The sequence below is a fragment of the Crocodylus porosus genome, unplaced genomic scaffold, assembly GCF_001723895.1.
Source record: "Crocodylus porosus isolate Cpor-Errol unplaced genomic scaffold, CroPor_comp1, whole genome shotgun sequence".
Taxonomy (NCBI): domain Eukaryota; kingdom Metazoa; phylum Chordata; order Crocodylia; family Crocodylidae; genus Crocodylus; species Crocodylus porosus.
This window is the reverse complement of record NW_017728931.1, coordinates 141479162-141496532: the sequence shown is the minus strand read 5'-3', so window position 1 is coordinate 141496532 and position 17371 is coordinate 141479162. Positions and strand designations below refer to the sequence as shown.

The window sequence follows — 17371 nt, the reverse complement described above, 5'->3', positions numbered from 1 at the left end:
AGACTTTAAGAATCATGAATGCAACAGCGCTAATTAGGTATCTGGGTTGTAGCCGTATTGATCTAGAGGAAAAGGCAATCAGGGCTCGTGGTACAGATGATATCTTTTATTAGACCAACAAGAGCTTTGCAAAAAAAACAGCGCTAATTATAAAAAATATATAAAAGAAAGAGCTAAGTTTCTCACCTTCCTGAAGCATGGACTTTAAGAACAACTCCCAAGTTGCGAGAGCCGGGAACACTGCGCTTGTTTCTTTCTAAACGGAGGCCGAGCAGATCGGCATAGCGTGACGACTGCAATACAGAGGCGAGTGATAATGGAGCTGAGAGGCCAGACAGTGACAGCTCGTGGAAATCCTTCCGGACAGCCGTGTAGACTTGCTCATCGTTTGCTCGCTTATCCAAGGATTCCCAAATTCTGGATCTTTGCAGAGGGCGAGTTGATAACGGATGTGTCTGCTTGTGAATGAGGCGTGCAAATGACACGCTCAGCTGGACAGCAAATTGATGAAAACCGGGTTCTGGGTGCTCTGAAAGAGCACAACTTGAGCCTCTCCCGAGGAGGCCTCGTGCGCAACCGAGAGCCCTTTGCAGTGGTTCTTTCACTACATCAGAGAGCAGAAAAAGGGAAGCGTGGACTCGAATTTGTTTGTCCTCACCGCTATAAGTAGCAGGGAAGTACAGCATGCAGGCACTTTCCCAGGCCGTAATGGTCTGATCTGAGCTCCCAGCTAGTAACTAGTTCCCTGGCAAAGCCGCATATTAGCTGCACGATCCAAGCTCCTTGGAAGGACAACCTGGGAGAGCCGGCCCTGGGGATTGCATTGCTAACGCACTTGGCATTAATAATCAGTATTTGATTAACATCAGGTTCCCGTCACAGCCTGGTGACTTACTGTTTGCTCTGGAGGTGAATTGCAGGTTGCCTGCAATGCATTTCCATTCCTGCCAGGCTTGGCACTGGCTACAGGGCTGCTACAGGCTCCGTACAGCATGGTCCGGATCTGAGAGGTGAGACAACTGACCGTTGTGGAAGACCCAAACCTCTCCTCTTTCGGTGGCCGTGTGGGTTGGGGGGAGGTAGCTGAGTTTCCAGGGGCAGAACAAGGACCCCGGTAGCCAGGCTCTCCATCAGAGTCCTCTTCCTCCCCGTCAGGTGTAGCAAGGGCCCCCTCAGACCCACTTCCCGCAGCGAAGTGTGCAGGGCTGCTCCCCGCGCCTTGGCGGGCGCTTGCAAAGGGGTGGCTTTCGTTTCGTGGGGGCCCCAGACAAAGGCTGGGCCTGGGCCCTGCCCTCTTACTTGGGCATGGGATGAGTTGGTCTGACTCAAGCCTTGCAGGGCCTCAAGCAGATGTAGAAAGGGCCGAGCAGCTCTGCAAACAGTGTCGCAGAATGAGAAGTTCGCTGCGTGGCAGCGCCACTTGCAGCAAAATGGCCAACCCGGGCACACGAACGGGGGTGCCGCGCGGCGCAGCGGATCCGGGATTTAAAGGGCGTCAGCTGCTTCGTGGTAACCGCTCGTGTACGCGCTCTCACTTGGCAGCAGATGAAAGCCAGATCACAGTCGCCTTCGTGGGCTAGCTTTCATCTACCAGGGGGTAAAATCCCAGGCGCAGGCAGTTGCCGCAGAGCGGCTGACCCTCACGATGACTTGTCTTTGTCTCCACGCCTATGAGCAGCGCTTCAGATCATCGGGAAGAGCCCGTCTCCCATGGAGGGAAATAAAATAGTGCAGTTCTTTGAGAAATGAAAACGGTGACCAGCAATAACCTTGCTATTCACGGCAACTTCTTGCCAACGGAGAAACGAGTAATGCGATTCGCATGCATGTGGATCGGTTCTGCTCCCAGCGCTGCGTAGTTGTGTGTGTACAGACCCCGCGGCGTGGGATCGTGGTGCGAACCGGGGCTACAAGATGCTCCTGTAATGAGAGAGGATTTTCTGATGACATGTGAAATCTCTCTCTCGGGGTGCCTCGGTTGAGAACCGCTGCCGCAGGGAATTACGAGGGTGTTTCCGAAGCTAACAGCAAAACGTGCGTGTTTTATATCGGTGACAAAGTGAGAAACGGTGCAGCCGCAGGGAACTTGGATGGTGGCTCTGTTGCATGCACCCACAGAGAAGTGGTGCAGTCGAGTCAATGATTATTGCCCACAAAATGGTTTTATTTCAAAATTTGCCATGAGTTTCTGGAGCATCCTCACAGATCCTCCTTCGCTACCTGTCCTAACCCATGGAAGGATTGCGCTCCATGCCATTAGACACTTGCCAAGTTGCTCTCTAGATAACGGGTGAAGTGATCTCCGGGTCCCATTTTGCCTATTTGTTTCCAGTGCAATATAAGACTCTGGACAACTAAGCTTGGGTAGCACTTACCCAAAGGAAAAACTTGATGCGCGCTATATAACCATAAGCTTTTGGCCTCTTCCACAGTGTATCCATCTGCAGTACAGTTCATGTCTTTATATTTCTCCTTGCCTCCCTTCTCCACCATTGCAGGAAGCATCCAGGATGCGGGAACATAGTGACGTTTGCTCAGTTTTTATTTATAGCCGTGGAAGGATTTATTTTCGAAGCAAACTTTGGAAGGAAGCGGCCCACCATACCAATAAGGTACCGTGCATTCACTGGTTTAAATTGGCTAGGTAGCTATTATGCCAGATGCAGTTAATAAAACACCTTATCCATTTATCCTGTCTAAAACCCATTCGTTTGCCAGCATTAACAAAGCCATGCTCAGAGCCTGTCGTGCCTAGTCAGATATGAACTCCTTGTTTATCTACAGCTATTAATAGGAAATTGCCTTCCGACTCTTCTTTCCCAGGGAGTGCATCGGTAGCTAGACAGTAAGCGAGCCTGTCGCTGCTAGGGGACTGGATTTCTCTGGGGTTTAGTATCCGATAGGGGCCTCCAGGCAGCTCTGGGGAAAGAAATCTTGCTAAATTCATCCCTTGGGAAGGGGCAGCCTTACAGAGGTAGCAGCAAGGCCTAGAAAACTTAGTGACATTTTGCATCACTGATGCCTTCGTCTCGGTGGTTTGCATGGGATGACCTGGGTCCAGGGATTCCCAAAAGGTCGCTGTTTAGCAGCCAAATCTCAATCAGCCTTCCTGCTGGCAGTCTGATCGCAGAGCCCAGCATCTGAATCCCCCTCCCAGGTCTGGAGCAGCTCCGTCCAGGGGTGTTGGAGAGGTTCGCCTGCATAGTAGAGGTGAGAGAGGAGCCGGGGATGGTCCCAAGCCGCTCCTTTTCAACAGTGGAGCAGAAAACTTCAGGTCCCCGGGGCGCTGCATGGAAGTGCGTCTTGGAATAATGTTTTTGTCCTCATGCAACTGCTCCCGTTTCCGTTCCAGGTACTACCTGATCATGGTGGCCATGTTCTTCACAGTCAGCGTGGTGAACAACTATGCCCTGAACTTGAACATAGCCATGCCACTGCACATGATCTTCCGCTCGGTAAGCACCTTCTCCCAGGCACCCTGCGTGCCGGCGTCTCTGCAAACGCTGTCCCCAGGGAGCAGAAAATGCATCTTCAGGCTCCCTTGCAGTCCTATTGCCATTGCCATCAGTGCATCAGTGACACCTTTGTCTCTTCCTGCGACACATCCTCGATTTGTTTCTTGGGTTTGTGGCCGGGGCAGATTGAAGGGACCAGAATAGATGCTCTTGGACAAATGGTTGCCTGGAAATGTAGGGGTCTGGGCTTCGTGGTTCAGATGGCCCATCCCTGTCCTTTGCTTGCACATAAAGCCCCGTGTAAATGCTGCGTGACGTTACAAGGATAACAGGGTCGTTAGCAGAGGAAGGAAAGCCGTGTCACTGTGTTCAGCTCTGCAGTATACTTCCTTTCCAGAGCTTGGGCTGCTCCATTCATGTCTGTGCCTCAGGTTCCCCACCTCTTACAGAGGCTGAACCTACAGTCTCAGGGATGTTGTGACCACAGGTTTCTCATTCGGAGGCATTGTGTATAAAAGTGAAGGTGGGGAGGGGATCAAGGCACAGAGGAGCTGCATGATATACATCTGCCATGCACCCCTTCCCCAAAAGATGTAGTCCTTCGTGCTCCAGCCAGGCTGACTCCACAAACCCACTTGAGCTTGCTGTATGGTTGCACTGCTCCGGTAGCTGCTGGAGCCCAAGACTCTCTGCTACGTCCTAAGCCCCATCCCTTTTATTTTCTGTGCTTTTTGGTCTGAAGACAATCCCTCTCACTTCAGTCTCCTTCTGCTGTCCAGGCTGCTCTTTCAGTGAGGGTCGAACTCTCCGGTGCACACAGCGCTGCTTGGTGTTTTGGTTTCCCGGCTGGGTGCCTGCCACACTGACCTTGTTTTGCTTCTCTTTCTCCCCATCCTCCGCAGGGCTCCCTCATAGCGAGCATGGCGCTAGGCATCATCATCTTGAAAAAAAGGTAAATCGTCCGTGCCAGTTTGGAGTCAGCAGGAAAACCAGTTCCACTGGCTTGAGCTGCCTCTGCTGCCATGGCAGCATTGGGCACGTTTTGGGCATCACTTTTCATCTGCAAAGCACGTCCCAAGGGGTCCATGTAATCCTCACCACCCAGCTATCTACGTCTTGTCTTCACTTTACCAGTGGAAAACAAGCACTGAAGTGGGAGAAAGGCATCTGTCGCAAAGGGAGTTAGGGATGCCTATTCTAGGTCTCAGCCACAGATCTTCCATTAATTCGAGGCAAACCTGGGCTAGCTAGTCAGTGTTTAAAGGTTGTTTCAGTTGTACATGTTGGTAGGCCCTTCTGCCCAAAGAGTGCAGATAACCACATAAGGCCTAGATCACTGTGACCGACGTAAGGCGAAGCTGCTTAATGGCCTTACTGATGGACTGCTGCCCCCGGGGGTGGTTGCGCTGCAGAAGCAAAGCGACTGTCGGAGGAGAAACTGTACTTTCTCACCCAGAAGTCGCAAGAAGCGCCGTGCCCCGAGTTCTGCGCACATCTGGGCTGCACGGGGAGTGGTGTGGGGGAAGTCGGCTCCAGTGTCTATAATAAAACTATTATTTGTGCTACAATAGGAGTGAGCTGACCTTTGTCCTGCTCCTGCAGCCTGGTCCATGTAAAAGGATCGTTTTTTATTGCAGCTGTCAGATAAGCAAGTCACATCTTGAGCTCCAGAGACTTGTGCTTCTTAGTACCAGAAGTCTTGGGTGGAAGCCAGGCCAGGTTAGATAATACGCGTATGGTTTCAAAATGAGTAGGCTTAAAACTAACACGAGAAAGTACTTTTTTTTTTTTACACAGCACAAAGTTCACCTGTGGAACTCATTGCCACAGGAAGTGAGAGAGACAGGAAGTATAGTTGTTTCATAATTTCATAGTTGTTAGGGGCTGGAAGGGACCCTTGCAGATCATTGTGTCCAACCCCCCTGCACTTGGGCAGGAAAGACCCCTGTGATCAAATGACCCCAGCAAGATGGGCGTGAGGACATTTTTGAAGATCGCCAGGGTGGGTGATTGTACCACATCTTCGGGGAGCCTGTTCCAGACCCTCGGCTTGTAAAGCAGCTTTTCCTTTCATCTACCCTGAAGTGGTCTTCAATCAGCTTGTGCCCATTATTTCTTGCCCTCCCCTGGGGGGCCTTGGTGAATAGACGCTCCCCCAAACCCTGATGTACGCCCCGATATACTTGCAGGCTGCCACCACGTCCCCCCTTAGTTTTCTTCAGGCTGAACGACACAGAGCTGGATAAATTCATGGAAGATAGAGCCATTAATAGTTATTAAGCAGAACTGTCAGAGATGTTGCAGCATCACTAAACCAACAAGATGGATGACATAAAGGGTAATAAATTGAGGACAGAGCCCACTAGATCAGTGATCTTCAACCAGAATGCCCTGAGCTCCTTTTAAGGGCACTGAAGGGCGCTGCACAATGTTAGCACTGTTAGGTGTGCAGACACAATTCACAAGATAAACCCCAGGGATTTCAAATAGGAATTCATAGTTCAATTCTGGCCTATTGTGGTGTTTCTGAGTTCTTTGTACCCGAAGAATTGCTCTGGTATTTTTCTGTAGTCAGAACTCGAGTGAACATTAAGTTGGCATTTTCTGAAGGGTGCCTTGAGCCTAGAAAAGTTGGGAACCGCGTCTCCAAGTATACCTAGTTCAGCACTCTCCCTCTAAAGCAGGGGTGGGCAGCCTGCAACACCAGTGCCACAGGTGGCACCGGCAGCCCCTCTGAGTGGTACACAGCAGATTCGGGAGGAGGCAGACAGCTCCCGAAGATGGGGCAGGGGAGGGAGCCGAGTGAGATCAGACAGGGAGCAGAAAGCAGAGCAGTAGCTCAAGTCAGGGAAAGGGATCAGAGTGGAGGGGGCAGGGCTAATCGGCCAAAAAGGTTGCCCCCTTTGCTCTAAAGCAGCCACTCCCACCAGTGTTGGAGATGGTATACTGGGCTGGATGGGGAGATGGCATACTGGGCTGGATGGACCATAGGTCTAACCCAGTATGGCTGCTTACGTTCATAAGGGGAGCGCTTTTTCTCTTGACCCTTCCAGCTGTCGGGCGCATCAGGGGAAGTTAAACTGCCCGAGCAGAGCCTAGGCAAGAAGGAAGTCAGAACGACTTGATTTTGAGCGCTCCTATCTTCCAACGCACCCTTTGGCCCTGCACCGGAGAACACGTGTCCCTGGGCACAGAGAGGATTAGACCTAAAAGAGCTAGTGCTCGCGGGCTGAGTTTTCCTTTATTAATCCCCTCCCTCCATGCAGCAGAGTTTCCAGTCGGCGACTTCACGTTTAAACCAGCAAGACAGGGCTCAAAGCATCCTCAGTGAAAAATCCCGGGTTGGAAAAGCCCGGCTGTGACATTGAAGTCTCTCTCTGTTCTCTTCTTGCGCAGGTACAGCATGTTGAAATATGCATCCATAGCCCTGGTGTCGGTGGGGATCTTTATCTGCACGCTGATGTCAGCAAAACAAGTGGTAAGAAATGCTTTGCGAGGTGCGCGAGGCTGCCCCTGCGAGCTCCTATGAACAGCGGGAGCAGCTGTGTGTACTGTAATCAGACCGTTCCTTTGGCTGTCTATTAATGGGAGGAGGAAACGCTCCTTAACTCTTGTATCGGTGTTCCCAGAGCTGTCGTTCTTCAGCTTACCTGTTTGTCTGGAGTGAAACTGGATTGCCTGAGTTAAGCTGCAGATGCATGATACCTACACTGGTTTAACTCATCCTGCCATGGATTTACCCCTAGTTTTCCCTAGGGTGTATTAGCACCAGATTGGAGTAACACTATTATGGGGTTTTACTACATATGCCCACTCCTTTCGCACTCGGAGAAAGACCCAGTTATACCGATATAAATTTTCCCTGTGTCCAGAGCCACAGAGACAGCAAAGGTCTCATGAGCCCTGATCAACACAGTGACGTGGACTTTACCACGCTGCTTCTGTTTGTTATAGTTACATCTCTTTTCTCCCTCCTGCCCTTCCCCAGGCTTCTGAGTCCAGCTCGAAGGAAGAGGATGGGCTCCAAGTCTTCCTGTGGTGGCTGTTAGGTCAGTAAGTAGCACAATATTAATTGTCTTGGCAGTCACACTGGCACCAATTGCTCCCGCAAGCTTGGTCTCCAGGGCTGTGGCCGCGCTAAACAAACTGCACGGTGGCAGAGAGCTGCAAGATGCTCAGCTCCACGGATTAGTTGCATAGTTGCCTTTGTGGGTACCGATTTGAGAAGACTCACATTTTTGCTTGCATTGGCTGAGCAGCTTTGTGCTGTAGTATCAACTTTACCGAGCGGGTGATCAAATAGGGCACGGGGAGGAGGACAGATTCGGTGATGGACCTAGGTTCCTACTTTTTCCACATCTCTTCCCAGAGCACTTTGTAAGATGCATTCATTAAATATAAATATTCTGAGCTTTGTTTCACACCGAATCAACAAATTCAATAGACAAAATTGGAGAGAGTCCAGCAAAAATGGTTTGGGCACCGGGACACACGACTGGTGAGGAGAGGCTGCGGGAACTGGGTTGATTTAGTCTGGAGAAGAGAAGACCGAGGGGGATTGAATAGCAGCCTTCACCTCCCTGCAGGGGGGCTGCAAAGAGGATGGAGCTGGGCTGTTCTTAGAGGGACCAGACAACAGAGCAAGGAGCAGCGGGCTCAAGCTGCAGCAAAGGGAAGTGTAGGTTAGATATTAGGAAGAACTTTCTTACAAGGAGGGTAGTAAAAGCACTGGAACAGGTCACCCAGAGAGGTGGTGGAAGCTCCTTACTTGGAGATGTTTAAGCCCTGGCTAGACAAAGCCTTGGTTGTGGTGATGTACTTGGGGCTGGTCCTGCTTTGAGGAGGGGTTGGACTAGATGTGACCTCCTGAGGTCCCTTCCCACCTGAATTTTCTATGATGCTATGAATGGACACCTGCTGGTGAACTCATGATTGAAATTTGGGCCTAATTGTCCAGCCTGTGGAAACCAGTTCCCTCTTACAAAACTAGGAAGGAAGAAAGACCCACAAAATGATGCTGTTCCCAGACAGTATTTAAGCAGAGCACAATGGTGAACAGAATTAAAAAACACAAAAAACACAACAGTGCCATGATTTTCAGGCAAAATGGTAGTTGCTTCAGTGACCGCAGCAGATTTAGACTAAGGAGGAATTTGCCCACATCTGTTTGCAGACAGTATTGATTCCCTGCCCCCAGAAGTGGTGCCTGCCTTGGGCATCCAGGTGCTGACACCCAGGTGGCCAGGGGACTTTGCACCATGGAGGCATTTTTGAAAATCTGGCACGTGAGAGTATCATTACACTTGCAGTCTGCACTTGTGGGCAGCTTTTCCAGGATTGAGGGCTGATGTTTCGCCAATAATGAACGGAACCCAATATTATCAGTCTCTCTGCATGGAGATCACTCATGCCATCATTGTCCTGCAAGGGCTGATGTCAGGTTTCCAAAATCAGTCAAGGAGCAATGTCTTGCCAAGTAACCAGTCATGCAGCTCCTGTTGAGTGTCTTACCCTGGAGCCTGCAGCATTCATCGTGCTGTGGATTTTCCTCGCTGCCTCTTGCCAACGCCTGAGGCTCTGCGTGAGCAGTGATTTAAAATCCCGCGTGATTACATGGCTGCTTTCGTTTTCCAGGGGTCGCCGCGCTGACCTTTGCTCTCCTGATGTCAGCCAGGATGGGCATCTTCCAAGAGACCCTCTATAAAGAGTTTGGCAAGCACTCCAAGGAGGCCCTGTTTTACAACGTAAGTAGCTACCTTTGTCGATGCATTTCACCGCAGAATGGGGCGGAGGGGAGGGGAGGGCGTGAAACTTCCCAGCAACAAAACCATTGATCTACCTGGAAATCTTCAGCCCCAAAAGCTCCTGTCTTGGATGCAGAAACTTGTTGCTTGTGCAGAACATGCTGTGTAGGAGACCAGCTCTGCAGGTGATTTCCTCAGATCCAGAAGTAGTTTTGCAATAACCGAATTTGTATATGAACTCATTATAAACTGAGAGACCTCTGCAATGGATGTTTGGCCTGAAGCATGGGAGAGGCCTGGATCCGCTCCGCACAAGCTTGGTTTAAGCACAGGGAGCTTCCAAGAAGCAGCAAGCAGAAAAAAAAAATCACATGAGAGTGGATTCAGGGCAGTCCCTGGCCTGGGCTAGGCAGGGAGTCTGATCACAGATGATGAGGCTGGAAGGTAGAAGGGTCCACACTGGTGCCAGGGGGTCACTGTTGCCCAGTGTTTTCATGGAGTCTCTGCCAGGTTGCCATTTAAAGCCCTGCAATGGGTCTCTCTCTTCTTCAGCACGCGCTGCCCCTTCCAGGTTTCCTCCTTCTTGCTTCGGACATCGCCCGCCACGCCGTTCTCTTCAGCCAGTCTGGTGAGTGTCAGGCTTGTGCAAGCTGGTTCTTGCAACCTGGTCCCACTTGCAGGAGTTCATTAGAGCTCTGAATGGCCTTAGTGCAGTGGTTTTCAATGTTTTGCATTTGCAGACCCCTAAAAAATATTTGAGTGGAGGTGCAGACCCCTTTGGAAATTTCAAATGGAGGTGCAGAACCCTTTGAATTGTAAGTGTGGGTATTCACATACTGTTCAGTGATCATAGTCATCTTTTATGGACCCCTTAGATACAACTTGTGGACCCCCAGAGGTCCACAGACTGCAGGATGAAAACCACTGCCCTAGGCCATTGGTTTAAACCCCCCACCCCGCTCCTCCACTGAGGGATAAAACCTCATCCGTGGAGCAAATGCACTTAACACTGCATACGGCACACTTGGGCATGTGCGTCACTGGGGTGACTCGGGAGTGAAAGGTTGCGCACGTGTAGAAATGAAACAAGCAGCAAATTTTAATGTCATGTAAGCCACATACCCCAGTGTCAGGAAAGCCGAAGCCTTTGCTGAACAGGGTGTTTAAAATCCAAGATCCAGCTCAGCCTATTGGCCTACAGGACAAGCATGGTGAAAGCAGCCCAGTTTCTGTAGCCAGCAGCCTGTCATGGCACAAAGTGTCTGTATCACACCCAGCTGCCTTAGTCTCCCCATCCCGAATGGCAAAAGACCCATTTACACCTAGGGTGCTCAAGAAAACAGGACAATGCTGAAGACCTCCCCGTGAGAGCTTGATGTCACAGAGTCCAGGTGCCACGTGAGGTTAGCAACTAAACTGGGCCTCCCTCATAGTGGTGTGGACCCAGGCAGGTTTATAGCTCTTGGTTTTGGCGGCTTCTGCCACAGGCGTGGTTCGCCAGCCTTGGTCAAGGTCACTGATGTTGGAGGGGAGGTCTGGCTGTCCTCAGCAGATGTGCTTCACAATACACACTCTTCACGGTGGTCCTTCGAGCCCTACCTCTATGGGTGAGCCAGTTCACTCTCCCTTCGCTCCTTTGCTGGGAGAAATGTGAGAGGGTCCAGATATGAGTCTCCGGGGCCATAAGAAACCGATCGGAGATCAGAAATGAGCCTCTCCGCTCCTTTCCCCTTACAGAGCCGTTCCAGGTCCCGGTGATCGGACTGACCTTGCCCATCATGTGGTTCTACCTCAGCATGAACGTCATCACCCAGTATCCTTCAAACCTGCAAAGGCAGACAGGAGGAAGGGGAGACACGGTTGTCAGGGAATACCTAGGAGGGAGGGTAGGTTGTGCCGGGTCAGCTTTGCTTTCTGTATTAGCCTCCGGACAAGACGTCCCTGTAGGAGATTACACAGAGGCACTTTTATGTAAGGTAGGTGCTGGAGGAGATGGCGTGACGTCTGCAAGAGAAGGGCAGTGCTCACAGATGCTCAGAGGCCGCTGCAGGCTACCCACAAAGCAGCTAAACTGGGGGAAAGCAAGATCCTATACAAATCAATCAAACTTGTGCACGGAGCTGCAGAGAGGCAGATGATGCTACAGAAGGCAGTGAGCAAACGTAATAGAGGAGCCGGGGGCCTGCGCTGGGCTCTGTGGGGTTGCTTAGGTTTGCTACGAACTCATCCCTGTGGCTCAAGGAGGGGGCGTGCTGCTGCAGGTTGGCGACTGCTGCGATAAGCTGGGCTTTGGCGAGCTTTTCATGGGATGAAACAGGGAGTTTCTCTATGTCCAGGGATGGCTCTGTTTTGGTATGGCAACTTCTATGCATCGAGTATAAAGTCTGTGCTCAGCCTCTGATCCATGGGGCTCCCTAGATCCAGCACCAGGCACTGAGTGATCTGGCCTACAGGGCTCCCCATGGCTCCAGAAATTTGGTGGTGGGACCAAAAACTTCTGGATCGGTGGCCTGGTGTGCTGGATCTGCTGCCTGATACCAGCATGCAGGGCTAGGCAGGGACAGCGTTAGGCCCCAATCCTGGCACACGTGGGGGAGAGAGGGTAGTGCCAGGCCCCTTGGAGCCAGTCCCAGGGCATGGGCAGGGGAAGTGCAGGACCCAATCCTAGCAGGAGGGGGCAGCATCAGACCCCCAGGGCCCAATCCCAACACATAGGGCAGGGATTGACAGCTACAGGCAGGCCCAGCACCACTCATTTGACTCATGGGGCCAAAAGGTAGAGCAGCAGTATAATGAAGCATAGGGGCTCCTACTACACAGGAGCAAAGCAACCCTCCACGCCGATCACTAATTGCAGCCACCTTGGGGGACAGAATAATCCTTATGGGATTCATGCCACGGTGCATTGATCCTCCCAATCCAGCCCAGAGTCCTCTCTGTGCAACACCAGTTCTTAGAAATCTCCCTTCGTTGCATCCCATCGCTGGACACCGGTCTGTCGTGTGGGAGCCTGCTGGGCCCGAGGCAGGTGGAAATATCCCCGTGACCAGACGCATGCACTCTCGCCCCTCTTGCAGGAGGGGAGCGACGAGTCGAGGGGATGCTGCCTGGTGGCTGGAGAGTGCGGACGGCAGGTCCTAACTCCGGCGTCTGGTGGCTGTTTCGCTCGGTCTGTGATGTTTTGCCAGCAGATCTGTGTTGGGGTGGGAAGGGTAAAGAGCAAGCCGTTGTGGTCAACCTCCCCTGTGTGGACGCAGCTCTGCCGGCTGCTTCTGTCCCTCAGCTGAGGGAGCTGGCATAGCTCTGGCTGCAGTAAAGCTCCTGCTGATCCTGTCCCTGTCCCAGCCGTGCATTGCTGCCATAGCTAAACCAGCTAACAAGTGCCTCTGCAAACTTCCCAAATAACTTAGCTTTGGGGGTGTAGGATGGAAGGATATCTTCTCATCTGTTACGCAGTTCGCTTGCTGGAGGGCATCAGCGGATAGGTCTTTTACCTGGTTGCACAGGAACATCAGGTTTTGGTTGCTCACTGGGCTCAGGGGTGGAGGCAACCGGCTCCTGTCGACACCACGGTCAGCTGTAAAAGCATTAAGGACGGTGAATATTGTGCTTCCCTTTAAAATAAAAAATAGTTTCTTTCCTAGTTTGGGGCGTGGGTTGAGTTACAGCCTCGAGCAGTGGTGGCCTTAGGGTTGTTGGGGCCAGGGGCAAAAAGAGTCACTTGGGGCCCCTTCGAGGCTTGGTTTTGATGACCTGTAAGCAAGTGGGACATTTTCGATTTCAATTTTGCTTTGCCCTGTCCATGAAACTTATTCATAAATTGGAGAACGAACACACTTTTTAATAACTTCACCCTGCAAAAAAAATTATGCAAAATTTTGGGGCCCTGGGCTGTCGCCTGGCTTGCCCTCCCCGAAGGCTGCTACTGCCTTGAAGCTAAGTTTAAGAGTGAATGGGACATGGGCAGCGAGCTCTCCAGGTACCCGGTCACGATCCTGAGCATCCGTGGCCCGATCTCTGGACCGCCCCCTGGCTACACCGCATATTGGGGATGAGCCGGGGATGTTCATAAGGATGTACCAGACATGCTGTGCACCTGGCTTCAGGGCAGGCAGCGAGGGTTTTGTGAGATCAGGGATGAACTGTTAAGTTGGGATTGTGCTGGGCTGCAAGGGGTTGGTGCTTTTGGAGCTGACTCTTGGGACCTCACAAACCCAGTGGCCTGCAGTGAGATGCTCCACTTGAGGTAACGCTTCTTGGGCGCTTTGGTTGGACCCAGTACATCCTAAATGTTCGTCCCAAGGATGCTGTATTGTCCCCCTATCCCCCTTTCTGGTTGACATCTCCCGTATCTCCTTGACTCTGCCCACTCAGATACGTGTGCATCCGGGGCGTCTTCAGGCTCACCACAGAGTGCACCTCCCTCACGGTCACCCTCGTGGTCACACTGCGCAAGTTCATCAGCCTCATCTTCTCCATCCTCTACTTCAGGAACCCCTTCACCCCCTGGCACTGGGCAGGCACCGCTTTCGTCTTCATGGGGACGCTGATGTACACCGAAGTGTGGACCAGCCTGGGGCCTCTGCTGGCCAGATGGAGGAAGGGGGCCAAGAAGGAATAAGGGGGGGACCCTTTTAGTATTTTATCCAGGGAATCCCCTGAGCAAGGGGGGTTGTTTTTTTATTCTGCAAAAGAGCTGCTGGCTATGCCAAGCTGTGGGGGATGTGAAGCCTTCAGTGGGAAGTGCTTCTGTCTCCTCAGTATTGAAGGGAGTCTATGACTCGTCTTCTGGGATACAATTTGATGTCAGTCCTCCCATTTCTTCCCTCCACTGTTTCTTTTTTTTAATAGCTCCCTTTCTAATACAGTAAATGTCCCCTGTGTCTGTTAGACAGTGGCTGACATGGTCCTATATTAGGAGACAACTTATACCCTCATTGCGGTGCTGTCATCCCCTGACCCCAGCCTTGGATAAGCTGCTCTGATGAACCCTTTTGCTTCCGTCCACCGTATTAGTGTTATTGTCAGTGAAACGATGAGCCTGCAATAGATGCTGGTACCCACACTTGCCTGGGGCTGGCTGTCCCTACTCACCTAGCAGCAGAGACCTTCCTTGTACCTGGCACTCCTGGGCGAAACCGAGTCTCCTCGGGAATCTCCCTGGCTCGCTGACGCTGGTGAAGGAGGCATCGCCCCTTGAGACCCCACACGTCCAGTGACCTGCAGTGAGATGCAGTTGGGATGACCAAGAAATAGAGGTCACTGAAAGAGAAAGGAGCTTTAAGACACCAGTTAGACGATACTCCTCTTGCAGCCTAGTGGATGGAGACATTGCATGTGCTAGATCCAGGCTTGGTTCACTCTTGCTTTTCAGGACATTTTGTGACGTGTGGCTGTGCCCTGAAAAGCAACCAGTAAACCACCAAGCAGGAACCTGCTTTTGTTGCATTGATTTCCTGATCAGCTGTGGTGCAGTCTCAGTCACCTAACCACAAATGCAAGATGGCCAGCCTGGGTTTTGCTACCATCCGAAAAGCCTGAAACATCCAACTGGCCTCTCAACAGTTCTCTAGACCCGTGATGACAACTGTCCAACCCCATCATCTGCCCCGGGCTCGTAGAGCAAGAGAAATGGGTAAAATCCAAGTAGTTTCCCTAGTCAGAGCAGTGCAACACTTGAAACAGAGGCATCTAGTGATGTTAGAGGTGTTTCCACCCATGGGTGTTGATGGCATTGACCACAGCGAAGGACTTCAGGTGCCAGGAACTCATCGAGTCCCATGATGAAGATGTTGTTCAGACAACTTGCAGCTCTTTCCATTTATTGTATCCATCGGCAGTGCCCATGTCACCAAGGTCCAGAAAGACAGGGTCCCTTCCTGCTAAATAACTTAAGTCCAGCAGGCAGACTCAAATCCTTGATTCTGCCGGGTGTGCACCATGCACCAGTGTTGAACACCACCAGGGTTCATACCAGGGCCTCCTTCCTTCAAGCCCAAGGTGTCCTTTGCAGCATGTGCCTCTCCCAGAAATTCAAGGAAACAAAGAGGTCTGTGCACCTTTAAATTGGCTCCAAGCTCATGGGGAAATGAGCTTCTGGAGGGAGGGTGGCAGAGCTCCTTGCGGCCTTTGCAAGAAACGGGGAAGAAAACCAGAGTAGCAAAGCCGGTACAGCGCTGGGAGTGCTGAATGAGGGCAAAGAGGCATCAACTGAGCCAACAGCCAAGGCAGTCAAGCACGAGATTGATTTTGCTACCATGAAGTAGATGGGTCAGCATCTAACGAGAAGAAATGTGGAAACAACCATACAGCACTGCTGTGGTACCCGTAGCTGTCTTTGCAGAGGACATGGCCTGGATTGACCTCAAAAAAAAAAAAAAAAAGAGACTTACTCCGTGCTGCCTGGAAGAAGCCCCTGTAGCTTGCAGCTGCAGCGCATCAGATGTATGGAGGCTGGCTGTCTGCTGCATCTCTTGCGTGCCTAGCAGGACACCACTACAGGCTGCAGCTTAGTACTCAGTTTTGCAGTCGTGACTTTTTATTTTTAAGGCTGGTATCACCAGGAATAATCAGGTTATTTCTCCTGTTCATAATCAGCGGTTCCTAACACTCTTCAGTGTAATAAAATTTTCTGTTTTTCTTGCAGTCCGTGCAGTGGGCACAGACAGACAATCACATCGCATGGTGTTGTCTACATTGGGTTTATACCCGGATGTAAGTGACCCTGGGATGCGGATCAGACAGACAAGCAGCTCATCACAGCTCAGACTAGCCTGCCACGACTGTGTCCTGGCACTTGGTAGTGGAAAGCCGGTAATAGCCCGTTTGCTTTGAGCAAGCGGCTTCCCTGAGATAATCTGGGCAGGAAGCATGCACAGTGGTGTAACCTTCACCAGCAAACTGTTACGATTTTTTTTAGGGGTAATTTAACATTGAATTGGGCAACATTACCCCAATTTAGGGGTTTGCATCATCTTTCTACTGCATTTTTGTTTCTTTAGCATAACTATGTCATCTGTTCAGCCCCCATGTTACAAGCAGTGTTCAGGTTGATGGGAAGGGATTCAAGACCTTAGGAGGTTTGTTCCTCCCCAGATTTTGAAGCTGTCCGTAGCAGGGATGATTTGCAGCTGCTGGCTCCAAAAAATCAGAGGTACAGAACTGGCTGCCTTCACTGCGCTTCAAGTGGCATGTGGTTTTCAAAGTATTTTCTTGGTGGGGAGATGAAGTCTGGATATTTCCTTCTCTTCCACCCATTGCAAAGAAGCCAGATGAAGCCTGACACCGGCACCGGGAAGGACCAAAACAAGCAGATCTTCATGCTCGTCTTCAATGCAGCGGGGAAAAAAGCTGTCGACACAAAGCCTCCTGCAAGTAAACGGGGCATGGGAGCAACACAAGCCTAATTCAGCATTGGGGGCAGTCATGCTATGTCCTGTGTTATGCAGTAGATCAGAGCTTGAAATGCAAGATGGGCATTGGGCTGAGTGAGGGATATCAAGTCAGCTACATCGCTGGCCCGGTCTCAGAGCAGAGTGAGTTTTCTCTAGGAGCAAAAGTGGCTCAGTTTGAGTCGGTCGGCTACAACCGCACCCTTGTTCAGCGACCTACACGTGAATGTACATAGCTGTACATAGACCAGCTGCTGGTTGTCCCCCTCTTGACTAACATGCACTTTGTCTCTGATTGCGTGCAGTGCGGTTTTCACCCAGTCCCAGATCGTATTTAATGATGCGTCCCTGACGTTCCTGCGTGTCTGTTCACAGTACGAGCTGCGTGTCCGTGACTATTTAATTGCCGGCCGTAGGTAGCGGCGGCTGCTCCCCGCATCACGCGGGATCTCTGAGCAGCCATCCCCGTAGCTCCCCTGAGGCTGAAGGCAGAGCAGATGTACCTGGGTTAGCCAGAAACAAAGCCTCAGTTAGTGTCTCCTTACAGCAGTGGGGTAGCCGCCTTCATTTTAATGTACGCTGGAATGACCCTGGCACGGGTTCCTATAGACATTTGAAAAAGGCCAAACTGGAAAGAGCAGAAATGCCCCCTGACTGGAAGGAGGGATTTATATTGTCTTTTTAGTTAAATAAATAAAAACAACAAAGATCTCCACATGCGGCGTCATTTATTCCTAGACGTTCCTCCGTTCCCCTTGGCTGGGAGCCGTGGTGGCCTCGA

General features: G+C 51.3%; 1 protein-coding gene across 1 annotated transcript in view; it reads left to right on the top strand.

Moving 5' to 3' along the window:
* Nucleotides 1–17304, top strand: part of SLC35B4 (solute carrier family 35 member B4) — a 20100-nt gene extending 2796 nt beyond the window's left edge. The window contains exons 2-10 of the mRNA XM_019543780.1: nucleotides 2499–2612; nucleotides 3353–3455; nucleotides 4358–4407; nucleotides 6852–6933; nucleotides 7444–7504; nucleotides 9090–9199; nucleotides 9752–9827; nucleotides 10937–11012; nucleotides 13574–17304. Of these exons, the coding sequence (XP_019399325.1) occupies nucleotides 2499–2612; nucleotides 3353–3455; nucleotides 4358–4407; nucleotides 6852–6933; nucleotides 7444–7504; nucleotides 9090–9199; nucleotides 9752–9827; nucleotides 10937–11012; nucleotides 13574–13820 (919 nt within the window). The 3' untranslated portion in view covers nucleotides 13821–17304. The remainder of the gene's footprint in view (nucleotides 1–2498; nucleotides 2613–3352; nucleotides 3456–4357; nucleotides 4408–6851; nucleotides 6934–7443; nucleotides 7505–9089; nucleotides 9200–9751; nucleotides 9828–10936; nucleotides 11013–13573) is intronic.
* The last annotated feature ends 67 nt before the right edge of the window (nucleotides 17305–17371 follow it).